General features: G+C 42.7%; 1 protein-coding gene across 7 annotated transcripts in view; it reads right to left on the bottom strand.

Annotated features, from left to right (window-relative positions):
* The window catches only part of RNF2 (ring finger protein 2), a 50733-nt gene extending 34583 nt beyond the window's left edge, over window positions 1-16150 (bottom strand). For 4 of the 7 annotated variants that reach the window (XM_084851393.1, XM_084851394.1, XM_084851390.1 and 1 more), the window contains exons 1-6: window positions 15975-16150; window positions 4230-4318; window positions 3798-3958; window positions 2830-3045; window positions 1006-1278; window positions 598-769 (exon numbers count right to left, since the gene is read on the bottom strand). In XM_084851393.1, the coding sequence (XP_084707519.1) occupies window positions 598-769; window positions 1006-1278; window positions 2830-3045; window positions 3798-3958; window positions 4230-4316 (909 nt within the window). In that variant the 5' untranslated portion in view covers window positions 4317-4318; window positions 15975-16150. The remainder of the gene's footprint in view (window positions 1-597; window positions 770-1005; window positions 1279-2829; window positions 3046-3797; window positions 3959-4229; window positions 4319-15974) is intronic. The other 3 variants (XM_084851391.1, XM_084851389.1, XM_084851392.1) reach the window with 2 other exon arrangements.
* Between the last annotated feature and the right edge of the window lie 900 nt (window positions 16151-17050).

Genomic DNA, 17050 nt, shown 5'->3' with positions numbered 1-17050 from the left:
GAGATGGAGACCTGCCAAAAGCTACCCAGAAATCTTCACGGATAAGCAGAGATCTGAGGCTGGGTTTTAATTACACGCAGGCCCAACACTCTAGCTACTACACCACTCTCTCTCTTTCTTTAGCAATATGACTATATACACACAAAATGTACAATAATGGTGTGTTTCTTTATCCTGGTTCACATGCTAATGCATACATTTTAGCTAGGTCAGCTACAACAGGAACTGAAGTATAACTATCCTATTCCAAAATTCTTCACATGTAGGGCTAAACTTGAGGAGGGGGGCTGCACCTTCTGGGCCTGCCCTTAACATCATGTGCCCCAGCAGTTCTATCCTCAACCTTCACAGACTGAGCATAGATACCTGCCAAGGATACCTGAGTATGGACACCTCTATGCATGTTCAGCTGAACACAATTAGGCGCCTCTTTATGGACATCCATGTTCAACATGTGAATGTTAGGGGTGGGCACATGACTTTGGAGGTAGAATATTGTGTCATCGTTGTCCCTGCCCTCCCCCCCCCCCCAACACAGCTTTGTGTCTCAAAGTTGTATTTCTTCCCCATTATGTTTTAGCTCAATCAGCTACTCACAGTGAACTGTCCATTAGCTGTAGCAATATAAATTGTGTACTGCTTCTCACTGGCTGTTTCAAGATTCATCTGATTTGACTCTCCTTTGCTCCGTAGTTCTTCCAAGGCCAGTCTCACAGCTAGGTACTTGGACAAGTGATCCACTGTGGCATTGCCAGAGGTCTTTATGTACCTGCACCAGGAGCAAAGACAATCAGCGTAGTTACTTATTGTGTACCAGAAATAAAACTGTGACAGTTGTTAGAGAATCGCAAGCAAAACAATTGAAGCCATATGTGAAGGGCAGTGACCTAGCACTTCCAAATGTTTATCGTGAATAAATCATCATATAGCACAAAAAAGTCAAGAAGCCTAGCTCACTAACACGTATAGCGTGGCTTCTAAAATAAGAACAACACCACTGCTTACCTTGTCTGTGCGCTGTCATCATTTTCCATTAGCGTAGGATGGGGTCTGAAAACTAGTTCTATTTCACTTGCACCATCCAATACTGGGTCTATAGCTACTGTTGTATTGTTATTGTCCAGTTCTAGCCCAGAATCATCAGACGTTTTGGTCCTTTTGTTACTTGGCCCAGCTTCCTGATTACTGTGAGTTGAAGCATTACTACAGTGTGAGCTGTCACCATTGTCCTCTGCTCCACTGCCATTCTCTATCTGTTGCTTCTTGCCCCTCTGTAACCTAATAAGCATACATGACATATTCAGGAACCATGCAACTCTTCAGCCAGTCATTTTCAGAGTCCTAGCAAATATATTGGTTCAGTCCATCCTAAAATTCTTCACTAAATACAAATACTCAAATGTCTGGCACACATTTTAGTAAGACTCCAATATCTCAGGACATATGTCTAGCTAGCACAATAGATGCAAAACAACCATCCAAGACTCCTCTAACAGATAGTTGGTTGTCTAGCATCCTAGTTTTTCCAGGTCAGTTCTGACGTGGACAAGCAAAGTGGCCCAATATTGAGGGGGCAAACATGGCATTTTCTAACAGGGATCTCAAAATGGTTCAGATGAGGCCGAAATAATGTGAAAGTTAAATCTCCAGCTATGGGGAAGGGAAGCCAACCACAAAAAATACTAAATACAGAAAAGTGTGTGCAAACCCTGGTGCAAAGATGGAATCTACAGCCTAGATCCTGCTAAGATAGTGTGTAAAGCTATTTTCTGCATGTAAAAAATAAATTCAGTTGAGCAAATGTAACATTTTCTATAGATCTGAAGGGTACAATTACATTTAGAATTTGCCCCATCTGAAGAAGAGATTAGAAGACCCGGCTAAGATACATTAAAGGTCAACTATGATTATTAAGATGATGGAACATCTGTCCTACAAGGAAGGGTTTTTTTAATTTAGTAAAAAGATAAGGTGGACGACAAATATGCACACACCATTTATAAGCTATTTCAAGGGTTCTCAAATACTGACAAAGTGAAAAGGCAACACCCAATATTTCTTTCCCACCCCTTGGGGTATGAATCACTACAGTTTTATGGCACGAAAGTGCAATAGCTCCATAAAAGACGAACACAACCCCAAGGAAGATGTGTTGACTGTGCCCAGTGTAAAAGCGGCAAGTGACATATATTGTACAAAATTTGTAAGGGCTTTCTACACTGGTATTCAGTGCATCTAACATTCCTTTCCTCTACCATGACCAAGTAGAATTTTGTAAGACAGGTTCAGTCAATACTGCAAAAATGTACAAATAACTTTTAAGGACACAATATGTGCCATTTTAAACACAGTTTTCAAATAAATATTAGAATGTATTATCTGCAACAGCAGAAGCATCATTGTGTATATTATTATTTATTACATTTCTATACCGCCAAATAGCCAAAGCACACTGGGCAGTTTACAAAGATTAAAGCATTAGCTTGTATGCTGTTATGGCAAGGAGCTACAGCTTTGCAGTCTGTTATCCAAAGACAGAGGAAAATATGCAAGACCTTATTTAAAACTTTTGTCTTTCACACGCTTCAAGTTAACACACATGTGAAGCTGCCTTACAGAGACAGAAGATTGGTCCACCTAGCCAAGTACTGACTACTCTGAGTAGCAAGAGTTCTCTAAGCCTCAGGCAGTCCAGGATTTCTCCCAATTCTGCTACCTGAGTTAATATTGGGGATTCAACATGAGTCATCCCACACAGAAAGCATATGCTCTACCACTTCGCTATAGGCCTTTTCCATTTCCAACTCTTAACTATTCAGAGCCTCTTACCTGTTCAGGGCCTGGATTTTCAGGCCCTCCTCAATGCTGTGGCTCAGAGCTTGCTGGTTATTGTGCTTGCTGATCCTTGCTAAGACTCTCTCCTGATGAGCTTCATATTCATCACGACTTGGATAAATTTTACTGATGAGGGCATCGAAGTTTGGGTCTGGTCTCAGTGATCTTTTAGAAACAAGTTTTTTACGACAAGTAGGGCATTCTTTGTTTCTAAAAAGAGAAGAGGAGAAAACCAATTCCATAAATATGTTCTTGCTACCATGCTTGTAAGAGTTTGCTGCCTGAACCAATACCTTGGCAAGATCTTCTTAAAATAGGGCCTACGTAAGCCTTGTCAGATTGGGTACAGCCACAAGCCAATTTTGCACATCTCAGAATCCAAGCACCTGATGGCAACATATTTGTCATACTAGCATCACTGCGGACATCACACAAATTGCACATTGTTGCTTGAGCCACCCCATTGCCTCTCACTGCTTTGGAGCGGAGGAGGACAGAAAAGAAATAAACATTCCTTATGCTTCCCCCTTTCCCCAGGCAAAAAAAAAAAGCAAGTGGTTGCTTGGAGACAGTGTAGTGTCCAGATAGAGTGCTTGACATGAACAAGAAAGACCTTGGGTTCAAATTCCTGCTCAGCTATGAAGTTCTGAGTGACTTTGGATCAGTCACTACCACTCAGGCTAACCTATCTTACACTTGTGAGGGCATACACACCACCCTGAGCTCCTTGGAATGAGATAAAAATTGACAACTACAAATTATTTCCTATCTTCTTAAGGGGTCTTCGGCCCTAGCTGGCTCTATGGGCTGGAGAAAAAAAAAACTTCAGGGGGGAGCTGAAAAGCCTAAAGCAAAAGTATTCTTGCAGGTCCTTTATGGTATAACCAGAATCCCAAGGTACTACTCAGGTGCTGTAACCAGTCCTGATAAAGGATTTTTGTATGTACTTCCCTCTTACTTACCCACTTCTGAGGGCTGTGATGATACAATCAGCGCAAAAACGATGTAGACATTCCTTAGTAGTCATGGTGTTTTTCAACATATCCAAACAAATGGGACACATCAGCTCACTGTGGAGGCTTCGGGGTGACACCACTATCTCCAGGCCATCTGTTATTGCTTCCTAATGATCATGAAATAGCGTTGTTAGGCAATTATTTCTTGGTCAAGTTGAAATTACTACCACAAGGTTTTTTTAAAATCCTCCTATAAATTCATTGGCTTAACTTATTTCTGGTAGTGCAAATCAGATGCGATTTTTGTTGCAGCATTCTAGATGGCAAATAGGAAATTAACTGATTTCTGGGGTCAGTGGGAAGGTATCAGTCACATTCATAATAAAGTTATGTCCTCTGCAACTTATACAATGATGTAAAAAACAACTCGTATAGTACCTGAGGTGTTCTTTGAAGTTCATACAAGCTGAGCTCCCATGTTTTGCTCAAAGGCTGTGTTCCATTTGTCTGCACAGCCTGAGACATGGCTAAAAGAAGAAAAATACATGTATCAAAATCAAGCGTTGTATTAGGTCATTTTCACAGATGGATTCAGACTGCAAAAGGAGAAGACTGATCACCTGGATACATCCCTCAGATTATTTCCAGTTCTAACATGCATTCTCCTTTCTCTTTCATATGGAACAGAGAAATCCACCAATAGGCTGCAGGAGACTTGGGGGGAGGGGTATCTCCAGGTTGCTAGAGTCATTTCAATCCAGCAACTCCAGTGAACATGTGGGGCCTCTGAACATAATGGAGCACGAAGGATATTGGGTCACAGCTTGGAATCAGCAAGTAAATTTGCTTCCTTTTAACATCCCCCCCCCCATCCCACACCTTTCTTTTGGCCTAGCCTTCTGACTGGAGCCATTCCTCACTGGACAGAGGTTAAAGCTGTGGAGTTCCAGGGTGGAAGTAGAAGGAGAGAGACACACAGAATTCCCAGCTACAGAACCTTCTCTTCTCTTTGGCAGAGACTTCTACCTTTTTAGCATCATCATGAGAACATGGAGTGGTCACCCAAGTGCAGTATCATTCACACGCAACAGCTTGTATAGGCATACAATGTCTTTTCATTATTTAAACCACCAGAAGTGGATACAATTACATGTCTGTGTGACAACCAGTCACATACAATTATACATGTCTATTGTATGTTCACTTAAACATTGAATCAACATTCAAAGTATATCGGTAGTTGACACTGGAATGTAAGCTGCCATTCTTAGCATTTAGTATTGGTTAAGTACAGAAGGGAAGGCTGGAACATGCAGATATGAAATAGCTATAATACAACCCCAGGTTTCAGTGCCAGGTAATCTTATGCCTCATTGCTTTCTACATGGTCTTGATTTAAGCCCTTCCGTTAGCATTTGACCCCTATATCCATGATCACATCTGATCCATTACATTCCAGTCAGCAAATTAGTGCTTTCTCCAATGCTTTTTGAAAGACGATTAGTACCATCTGATCCCATCAGCACAAAGCCTGCAGAAGCATCTCTTCAGATCATTGGGAGTAAGAAATATTGTTCTGGAGTTCATCCAGCTAAATAAAAGCTCTAATATTGCCCTTTCCCCAGGGGACAGCACATTTTCCTTGGTGTGTCCCTGGAACCTGGCATCTTCCTGACAACTGCAACACTATTTCAACAGGAAAGCTGTTTACTCACCCCAGTCTGTGGAGAACATTGTTTCTAATAAGGCTGCCAAGTTGCTCAGACTGGCAATGCATAAGTGACAGTTATATTCTCAGCATTCCACAAACACAGCTGCCAAGTTGCTGTTGGTAACCATGAATATCTTCCTGGAAGCCTGCACAGTGCAAGGCCTCCCTGTCCTCATCCACGTTCTCTACACATGAGAGAACTCTGTAGGGGTCATTCATTTTATACTAGGAAAGAGAGACAAATCTCCCCTTTCCCTGCCACCACCAGTGACGTGGTGCAGATGAGGGGAAAGGGCAGCCTCTGAGTTTGCAAAATATGTCACAGACGCTCAGAAGCACAGAAAAGTTCTCACTGCTTCAGAGCAACTGCTTATCCCAGCATGGAGTGAGTAAACAACCCCACCTCCTTACCGTGCTCCGGAGGAATTGGGGAAGAAGTGGGATCATTGTCTCCTTTCACCCTCAAAGCTTGGCACAGTCAGAAGCAAGCAGTAAGAAGCAGCAAACACCACTTCCAACACGAAGCGATAGTGATCGTGCTAGGCCTTCATGAAGGACTCTTGCCACTTCTGACCATCCTCAAAATTACGCATGGTCATCATCCAATAAAGCTGAATTTAGGACAGATACTAGAGAGTACTTCTTCACACGATGCATAGTTAAAACTATGGAATTTGCTACTACAGGATGTAACAATGGCCACCAATGTGGACAGCTTTAAAAGGGGATTAGACAATTCATGGAGGAAAGGCTATCAAGAGCTACTAGTCATGCAGACTATGTAACACTTCCAGTATGAGAGGCAGTATGCCTCACAATACCAGTTGTTGAGGAATATGAGTGGGAGGATACTAATTCATGCATGTCCTGCTTGTGAGCGTCTCATAGTCATCTGGTTGGCTACTGTGGGAATAGAATGCTGGACTAGATAGGCCTTTGATCTGATTTATTATATTTATAAGACACCTATAAAACAAATTATCTAGGTGTCATACAATTTTAAAATAGAATAAAAGACAAAAGACAAAACTCTAACACACACAATAATACAATCTATAACCAACACAATAAAATGACTGAGCATGGCTCTCCTTATGTTCTTAAGACCAGCCAAAACTTGTGGACCCTGCTCACAGATATCATATGCAAGTTAGCAACAAATTAATTTTCCAAGATGAACCAAAGATGTTCTAAGACAAATACTGAATCCTTTCCTTACACCCATGCTTTATATTTAGAGATAGTAGGAACACCACTTATTAGGAAGACACCAGCAAACAAACACATTCTACAAACTGGTAAAACTATAGTACTGCAGAATTTTATTTCCAGTTCTACTGAAAGGTAGACAAATGCAGTTGCTAAGCATGTTATACTTGGATATGCAATGGTGGCATTGCATATGGTTTGTTTCTCAAATTTCATTTCATTCTTTATGAGCTCCTATTTTCTATCAATGTCAAACACTGGTTATATAGAGGGAATACTGGAAATACCAGAGCATATGCTTCTGATGTTATAACAAATAGCTATGGCAGAATTTCTTATGTCAGAAGCAAACCAAGCAGAGAAGAAAATTAAGAACATGTTTATGACAAACTGAAGTGCCATTAAACCATCAAAAGATATTATATTTGTCAGCCGAAGCTAGCAAGTTAACTCACTGAAGCTTCAGATTTTCCTATGTCTTCTGCATACAAATATGCAAGCATTTTCATAACAAAACACTTGTTTATACGTTTCTCTACTAAAACGATAAATTTTTAAAATATAAATGCCCCTTAAACTGCATTGTCCAAAAAGAGTGCAGTTTTGCAACCATCATTAATCCATATTACAAATGTTTGCTATTACGTTAGCGCTCCAACTGGTCCCACATCAAGAAGGCCAACATCTGAACTGCTAACACCTGAATATAAAGTAATCTAGGGATACACTTTTAATACTACGCAGCCATCAGAAAGGCTTCCCTGTTATTCCAAGTACTGCCTTATTTAAAGTACCCACAGGCAATGAAAGGATGAAGAACCTCATGTTATTAGCAATTAAGAGAAGGCCCAAGAAGAGGCTCTCAAAGCAGCACAAGAGTTTGTGCGTTGATCCTGTGAGTGTAGGAGCCAGAAGCTAAGGAAGATTCTCATGACATCGCAGGGCATGGTCGGAGGGTACATGTGCAACCATTTGCTGAAGCTACCCAGGTTAGCGTGTGTATGGGAGACCACCTAGAAACCTCACATAACCATCTCGAGTTCTTCATGATGGAAAGATGTTAGGATATAATATACCAACTACATAAGAGGTCCCCAACCTTTCTGGACCAGTGGGCAGATTTGAGAAACTGTTGTGGGCACCACCACAAAATGGCTCCCATGGAGGATGTGGCTAGGCACATAATAGCTGCTGTGGTAGGCCTGGCTCATCAAAAGTGAGCTGAAAAGGGGCGGGGCAGAGAAATAGTGAGGCTAGAGGCTCGGGGAGATGGGGGGAAATAGGAAGGCAGTGGGATAGAGGGGTGAAATATAACAATGGGGGCAAACAGAGAAGGCTGAGAGGGGGAGAACAGCAAGGTAAAGAGGTAGAGGGGAGAGAAAGAGCAAGACTAGAGAGTGGAAAGGGAGGGAAAAAAATACTGCCCTAACATTTTCCAAGGTTTTTCTTAAAACAATTTTTTTGAAGGGGGCAGGGAGCTTTGTCCGTGCTGTGGGAGGTTCTTAAATGAAGAACCAGAAAGGTTTTGGGGAAGATTGACCTGTGAGGATCTGTATTGATGGGGTCTCTCAAAGTGTCTCCCAGATATCCAAAAGCACATCTCTGAGTCCGTTCACTTTTTCTTCCTGAGTTGCTATGCCACTAAGCTCAGCATAGTACCAGCTCAATAAAATTAAGAACAGTTAGCTGTGTATAGATAAGCCTAAGTGTTGTAATTCAAGCCAAGGTTAATAGATAGCCTAATGCAAACTTTTAGGTAAGATGAAGACCTATCACACATAACTAACATGAAGATAGGGTTTTGCTATCATAGTGGAAGTATGTTCAGAAAGATATCAGTAAAAACTGCTTATCACCTTGCAAGCTGAAAGGTGAGAGAGGCAAGCAAAACCATGTCTTAACCTTGGCTTACTCAGAGCAGTCTGTATAGCTGTTAGTTAGGCTGGACAGAACCATTTTCATGAGATGAAAAACTGAAATTAATGCCCATATTTGATTGGGAGGAAACTTCATTTTATGAGACTGTAAGTGGAGGTTTAATTGTAGCTACCTTGTTTTTTAAGTTAGAGTCATTTAGTATTTTATTTATGATGTCTTTTACACATTTAAAACATCAGTTTAAATTGGTAAAACCCTATTTAATTTTTTTGACATCTATCCACCCTGCATGGGACTAAAGAATCAGCAGACCCTCTCATGAGTAAATAGGCAATCCTGCAAGCAAGCCAGTCACGTGCAGTACATAAAACAGGCTTATGTGTCAACAGGCACAAGCGGGTTTTGTTGTTGTTGTTTATACTCTGGCAACATAATTCCTTTAACAGAGTGCATACATACATACAATATATTTCTAGACACTGTGGAAGCATTCCATTAAGGAAAAATAAAACTTACTATTTAAAAACATGAACCACATACCCTATACAGAGCATTTCTGTGAAATTTGTTAAGCAAATATCTGGCTAGCATTCAGCCAAAAATAATCTCAGGTCTTTTCAATTCCCTTTTTCCCATAACACCCATTTTGGCTACAGTGTATGTAGAGAGATGCAGCACTATTCATGATCTGACATAAACTGACTAGCTCTGAAGAATTTGGGATAGGAGAAATAAAGTTTTTTAAACTGCAGAGAAACCTTCTACTGCTAAGACATGGGATACTGTGGTGTTATAACGGTGTTAGTTTTGTTTGAAGCTAGGTTTCAAAAAGCACTCCTAGAAGAGTTGTGAGCAAAGCACAAAGTGCCAGTATGGTATACAGGCCAGGGCACTGAGCATGGAGGTGGAAGCCAAGGCTCAATCAACTGCTCAGCTACAAATCTCACTAGGTGGCCTTGAGCAAGTCACTATCTCACAGCCTAACCCTATCTCATAGGGTTGTTGTGAGGCTAACACAGGACTCTGAGAAACTTGCAGGAAGGGTGGGATACAAATGCAGCAAGTAAATCAAGCAAATTTATCACTGAACTGTTCTTCAATGCTTGTTTACCTGTTAACTGGACCAAGGCACTGAGCATGTCCCCATCACCCACGTAATGCAATGAGGGAGAACCCAATGATGATGTCTTGTGGACAGTGCAAACAGTACCAGCCACATCATTGTTCGTATCTGCCATACTCAGGGGTGGTACACCAGGTCAGCCTGAGAACATAAGAGTCCTGCCAGATTGGCTGAAAGGCGTATGTAGCCCAGAACGTTGTTTCCAAGATTACGGAGGGATCTGGTCAAAGTTTGCAAGCAGGACATGAAGGCAACAGCCCTTCCTTGCCTACTGATTCCTGGTGTTCTGAAACATGCCACCACTGAACAGGAAGGATGCATTTAGCTATCATGGCTAATAGGTATTGATAGGACTTATCCTATCATAGAGCATCATAGAGCATATCCCACCTTCCCAGGACAGGGAAGGTGGGATATGAAACCATGGCCCCAAGAATACAAGCTGAAATAAATTAGCACAGCGCTACAGCAGCTGGTTTAGCAACTGCTCCCATGAGCACAGAGCACCTCACAGCTCAAGGGGGCCAGATGCACTGACTGAATGCCTCTGATTGGACCTTAGAAAGCCCATTACAGATATGGCCCTCATGTGCTGGGGACCAAGGAAGCAATGCTGTGGTGTTTGCAGGGATTTTGTTTTCTTTATCTATTCCTTTTCTAGTAGACCATGAAGTAAACACATTTTTATTGTATTTTGAACAGGTATTAATCTTGTTATTTTATGTAAGCTGCATTGGGAGTGGAAACACTGAAGGGTGGGAGCGTGACTTAAATAAAATAAATCATGCTCCCTTCATTTTCCATTCTTCTATTCAGCTCCATGTCTGAAGGTAAAAACTGTATTTGCTTTGTCACAACCACTTCATATACTGCAGTGAATTCAGAAACCAATTCTGAATATGAAATACTGTATAAGTTGCACATTGCTTTCAAAATATGTGTAAGCAGCAAATGGGAAGGGACTGAGCCCCTCGTTTTGTGAACTTTGTACATGGAAACTGATTTCCCCGAGTACCATATGCATTGCATGAAGCAAACCCTTAATTTTTATTTATTAAATTTTATCCTGCCCTTCATACAAGCACACATAGCTCCCATTTTATTTTATTCACATCAAGCCTGTGAGGTAGGTCAGGCCATGTGACCCTTACTGGGGAGCCGTAGAAGTATTTTTGTTGTGACAAAGTTTAAGAATTCTCTTCTTTTCCAAAAACATACCAAGGCCACCTACCTACCCCCCTTCAAAAAAAGACACTCACAAGTAGATTTTACAGAACTCCCTGAGGAATTTTCAATAGTGGTATCAAGTTGTTTTGGCTACCTCCGATATTCATCCAAACAAAATTCCCAAAGTCCACTGCAAATTTCATTTCAGTGGCAACTCTAGTCAAAGTACTGAATTTACTTGAATGCTCCTCCACCTTCACTCATGACCCATTTGCTTGAGCTTAAGCAGCTGTCCTACTGACCTGACCTACTCAAACACAGACTTTTCTTTCTCAATGGTTGCAGGAGCCAAATGTGAACAGTATCAAGTCACCCAATACTGATCCACATAATGGTTGGAGATGTCCACTATATTTTGAGTGCAGGCTATTCCTTCTAGAAATCACTCCTATTTTTGCTGTGTTTGACCTGGAGTTTAAATAGTGTGAAGAGTGTTCGGAAACTGCAGTTGGTTCCAAGAGCTGCTGCCAGACTGTTGACTGGGGCTGGTTACAGGGAGCATACAACTGCCTTGTTAAAACAGCTTCGCTGGCTTCCAGTCTGTTTCCGGGCACAATTCAAAGTGCTGGATATGACCTATAAAGCCCTATACGGCTCTGGTCCAGGTTATCTGAAAGACCGTATCCTCCCTCATGAACCTGCCCATGTCCTGAGATCTTCTGGGGAGGCCCTTCTCTCAGTCCCACCACTGTCACTGGCACGTTTGGTGGGAACCCGGGAGAAGGCCCTCTTAGTGGCTGCCCCACAGCTATGGAACACCCTTCCCAGGGAGGCTAGGATGGCTCCCTCCTTGATGTGTTTCCGGAGGAAGACTAAAACATTCTTGTTCCAGCAGGCCTTTGGGACATAGTTGGCACCTGGGGGTAAGCTGCTAAAATGTTGTTTAAAATGCTGTTTTAATGTTTTAATATAATTTTAATTATGTTGTTGTTTAATTTATATTTTAACTTTTGTATATTTTCATATGTTTTAATTGTATATGTTTCAATTTTTGCAAACCGCCTTTCCCAGTACTGGGGAAAAGGCAGGGTATAAATAAATGTAATAATAATAATCTCCACAAGTGAAGGAAAATTAAACACAAACAAGAATCAAAATGCCAAAAACATACATGCTTCATGGTTAGATGTGATTAGGGAGTGAGGGAGCAAGAGAAGTTCTGAAACTGTTCAGACAAATTATTCTGGATTAAGGCACTGTAAATCTGTACACCTAAACAAGATACACCAGCAAATCTCTTCCCACATTATACTGCCATTTGCAAAACAGAAAAACCCACAAAGAAGTGGGAAAGCAAAAGATACTAACTTGTTTTAGCAGGTTTATTGTATGGTGAAGGCAACAAATTTTATTTTTGAAGATCTTTAAAATACTTTTTTTAAGTTATTGAACAATAAAAATGACTATTTAAAAAAGAGAACTGCACAGGGCGGGGGGACAACATTCCATCCATACAGATCTAATAAAAATCGGTGGCAGTCTTATTAGGTTTTGGAATAAAATTATATAACAAGATAGTGTTAAAGAACAAGTATTGGCAATGTTGAAAATTTTATTATTGGAAGCACTGTACTGGATGAATGAATTGCATCTAATAATTGTTTTGTTTGGAAGCAAATGAAATAATATAGCACTGATTAGTTGTGATTTGTTTAGAACAATGTATTTTTAATTTCCAATAGCCAAGACACTTTTTCTTCTGAAGTGAAGGCACACTTCACTCTCATGCGTCTGGTCTTTTAACTTTTAAGAATTGGCAATCCTCCGAGAAGCCCACCTGCTGTTTCTGTATAAATCACTTATCTTGGTGTAAGATAAGTCTCACTTATCCTGACTGGAAGGAGGCAAACAAGGCAGCAGTTTCTCTAACAGGCAGGCGCCTTTCAGGGTAGATAATTCTGCATCATCTGTATCCATACCTATATGTTTTCCCCATGGGACAAACAGCAGCTTTGGGAGGAGATATTGACCCGGTTCATATGTAACGATAACCCAGAGTATGGCTTGGGTATGGGTTGTCATTGAATCATGGGTTGTTGTTACATGTGAACCTTGCACCATGGGTTAACTATGGGTTGTTAACAACACATGAAGAGAAGCCATGATTTGTTGTTGAGTTGTGGGCTCTGGGTTTTTCACGATTAACAACCCAGAGAGAAACCATAATGAAGGGTTCACATGTAATGACAATCCACAATTCAACAACAACCCATACTCAACCCATACTCTGGGCTGCTGTTACATGCAAACCAGGCTTCCAGACAGAAGCCTTCTTGCAGTTCCAGGCTGTTGGTTCCTTTAAAAAAAAAAATCTAGAATGATAATGGGCTATCCACACCACAGAAGGCATTGCAGATTTTTAGTAAAAAAAATTTGCACCATATCCTGCAATCTCCCATCCACGTATGTGGGCAGAGCAAGACGGGATGCAGCAATATATGCCTTTTTCCCCCTCCCCTCCACCAGCAATTTCCTCCTACTACTCCTTTATTCCTTAGTGGGTATGTGCAGTGAGTCTATACATCTGTGTACACACAGTTTAAGATTATTTTTTTTAAATCAGAATTGTGCAACAGCAATATACCGACATTTTCCTCTCCTCACCCCAAAATGCAGTTGCATATCAATCAATCAATCATTCTTATTCCTTTTACTGAGAATACTTCCAGACTTGGTTTTTATTATGCAATCACCATGCCAAATTGACAGGATTGGGGGGTAGGGGTGGTTCCAGTCAACATCTTCAATTTTTCTTTCCATGAAGACAGAACAGTTGCACAATGTCCTTTTGATTGGTAGCGCTAGGAGCTATCCCTCTGGAACCACCATGAAACTACACATATGTAACAGAACAACAAACCATAACGCATTTCCCCTTCTTTGCTGTACTGTTCCCAAGTGGAATGCGAAAGCATTTCATTTGAAATAAATGATTAAATGTACTGGAATTTGAAATGACAAAACGATGGGATGCTTATAGTTCACCATGCAGGTATAATAGAATCGCCCAAATACCTCTTTAAAAAAAGAAAAAAGAAAAGGCAGTTCAACACAGAACAGTTATAAATATAGCAGAAGCAGGAAATATCACAGCAGTTGTCTTCCATTTTGCCTGCCCCCCACCCCAAATCCTCATGGCTCCATGAAAGCACACTGCAATTTGGGATGTCTTATCAGCCATGAGAGTGCTTGCAGCATCGATACAAGTAATAAAAGACACAGCTGCAGAGAAAGACTCCCTCTTTGTGTTCTTGGAACATGCCCCTCAGTAACATCACAGCACACATCATAAACAGCCTGCCAACAAAATGCCAAGCAGTTGCAATATCAAACATCCACACCTGTTGATGTTTCCGCTATTTTTGTGTGCCTTAAAAAATTAACTGATTTTTTTGCATAATGAGAAAAAACAGAAGCAGAGGGAATGCATAGGAAGATTAGAGGATGATGACTATGTCATGTAAAACTCCTGTAAAATCCCATGAACAAGGCAAGCTGACCACACTTTAAAAGCCTCAACTGGAAATGCTCTTAGGGTAGTATCCTATACTGCCACTGCGCTCCTGCTGTTTCTTTTGTGCCAGCGGGACCCACTACTAGCGCTACCGGAAGCTAGCATTTCCCAAAGCAACCCCGGAAACACTTGTTTCCAAAGTGGGACAGGTCAGCGGAATTCCCTTCTGTGACTGCCCCATTCTGGAAATTAGCATTTCTGCTTGTTTCATTTGCTTAAGGATCCACTAGTTTCCCATTGTGCTAGTGGTGGGTCCCACTAGTGTGCGTGCAGGGCTGGATACTGCCTTTAGATTAGGAGTCCAGCACAAAATAGGGAGAAATACCTCCCCCCCACAAACACCTAATTCCACCTCTGGTACAGCTTTTAACTAGGGTTGGCACGCTGGTCATTTGATCTATCAAATGCCCAACCCTACTTTGAACTTTTTATATTAAAAAAAACCCTGCAGGAAATCCAATTAGTTTGACTTTAAATCAATTAGTTTTAGTATTGGAAGAGACACACATACTATTGCAAAACAGCTTTACGCTTTTGACAAGCCTAGAGACATACACCTAGCATCCCTCTCATATTGAAAATGAGCAACACTAAAGAGCTGCTTCTACTCCAGGGAACTCTACAGAGGTTCTAGCTGGACCATCCCACATCTTCCTTGGATCTGTGACAGTTCAGAACTCACAGGAGGCAGCCCTTTAAGTGGTATCTAGCAACTCTAGTTCCAGCATATCAAAGGGAAATGAGACTCAGTCAAGTTCTGTTCATAGAAACAGTTACTCTATAATGTATAGGTAACAAGTTAGCGACTCTTCACTCCTCTTACGTTTCCACCAACAGACCCTCTGAAAACATCGTTTCACCTCCACAAAGAATATGGGGGCCTGCCAAGCGAAATACCAGCAGAAGTACACTTTCCTCTTTTGAAGAAATAATACACTCTTGCACCCTCTTGTCCGTCTGCACGCATACGCAAACACAGCACAGCAAGACTGAGCAGTTCCTCGGGTCTTGACCTTTACGCGTCCGGAGGCAGTCAGGAGAACGGAGGCAGAGCGGGGGGGCTGCCGCTGACACCTCGAGGGACCCTTCCTGCGCGCAGCCAGGTCACTCGCTCTCATCGCCTTCCCAGTCCGAAGGGGACAATCGTGACAGCTAGAGGCCAGGAGTGGGCGGGTGGGAGAGGGACGCCCACTCCCACGAATTCGCCTATCGCTCCTTTAATGGCGGGGCGGGCAGCGCGTACGGTCTGAACTGGAAGAAGGTGTCGTGGGAAGGGGGCGCGCGAAGGAGGCAGCGAGCCCCAATGATAGGCGTGCTTTACTCGGAAACGAGTCCCGCCGAGCTCAACAGCGCTCACTCTTCCGTGAGCGTGCACAGGGTTCCCCAAAGGCGGCTGGGGCTTCTCCGGCGGCGGGGGGGGGGGGGGAAGGCAGAGAGTTTCCCATTTCGAGAGCCACCCGGCCCCGCAACAGCTGAGCCAGCCCAGCGAGACCCGCGCCCCCCAACTCCCCTCCCACTCACCGGCCCTGTCGCTCGCTCCCTCTCGGTGGCTCGCCCGCTCCCTCCCCCCGGCGCGGCTCTCTTGCCCGTCGTTGTCACCTCCCGCGCCGCCGGCTCCCCCGCCGCCGCCTCTTCCCGCAGCCAGGGCTGAGGCGAGTCGACAGCGGCTGCCTCAGCCCCCTTCTCCCCTCAGCAATACAATATGGCGAGCAGCAGACAGCCGCCGCCGCAAAGAACCCTGGGAAAATAAGAGTTACATTATTCAAGGCTACTGAGGACGGGCTGGAAGCGGGGCGGGCAGGCGGGGGCGTGTCCGGCGAAGCCCCGCCCATCGGCTCCGCCCCCTCGCCTTTGCTCCTCGCAGGCGCTGGGGTAGGCCGGCGCCCGTTTCCTCCCAGCCCGGCGCCGGACTTTCCGCTTAAGTCCTAATGTCGTTTCCATCCACTCACCCACCCGCGGCCCGTGTCAGCTCTCTCAGCTCCACAGGTTGGGTCCGTAAATAAAATCCTGCCTCTGTTAGCGCCTCCTCGGCTTTCGCTCCCGTAGGGCGCAATCCTACGCATGTTTGGACGGAAAAAAGTCCTACAACTCCCAGCGCTGCGTTGTAGGACTTTTTTCTGTCCAAACATGCGTAGGATTGCGCCCGATAGATTTAACAACAACAACGAGGTTGCCTCTTGGGCCATCCATAAAATAAATCACATTTCTAAAAGGCTTTTAAGAATTTGCTCCTTCCCCGTTTTGTCACACTGCCCCATATATTAACCAATACTACATTACTCTTTTAACAGAATGTCTTATGGTTGTTTGCTTTCGAGATTGGTTGTTTGAAGTTGTTGCATGTTTCTTTTGTGTGTATTGTCTGTTCATGTGTTTTTTTATGTAAATAGTTTTTAATCTCTGTATATTGTACTTTTAATAGTTTTAATCTTTGTAAACCGCCCAGAGAGCTCTGGCTATTGGGCGGTATAGGAATGTAATAAATAAACACAATTCGCTATCATACTCCCATTTTATCGCCCATCCCCAATAGGACTTCTACTTGATTTTATCTCCCTTCATTATGCTCCAGGTCCCTCACTTGGTTTCTTTATACC

This window comes from Heloderma suspectum, chromosome 4 (genome assembly GCF_057233095.1).
Source record: "Heloderma suspectum isolate Gila_16-S chromosome 4, 16-S_ref, whole genome shotgun sequence".
Lineage (NCBI taxonomy): Eukaryota > Metazoa > Chordata > Lepidosauria > Squamata > Helodermatidae > Heloderma > Heloderma suspectum.
Note: the sequence above shows the minus strand (reverse complement) of the source record. Positions and strands in the feature narration are given on the sequence as shown.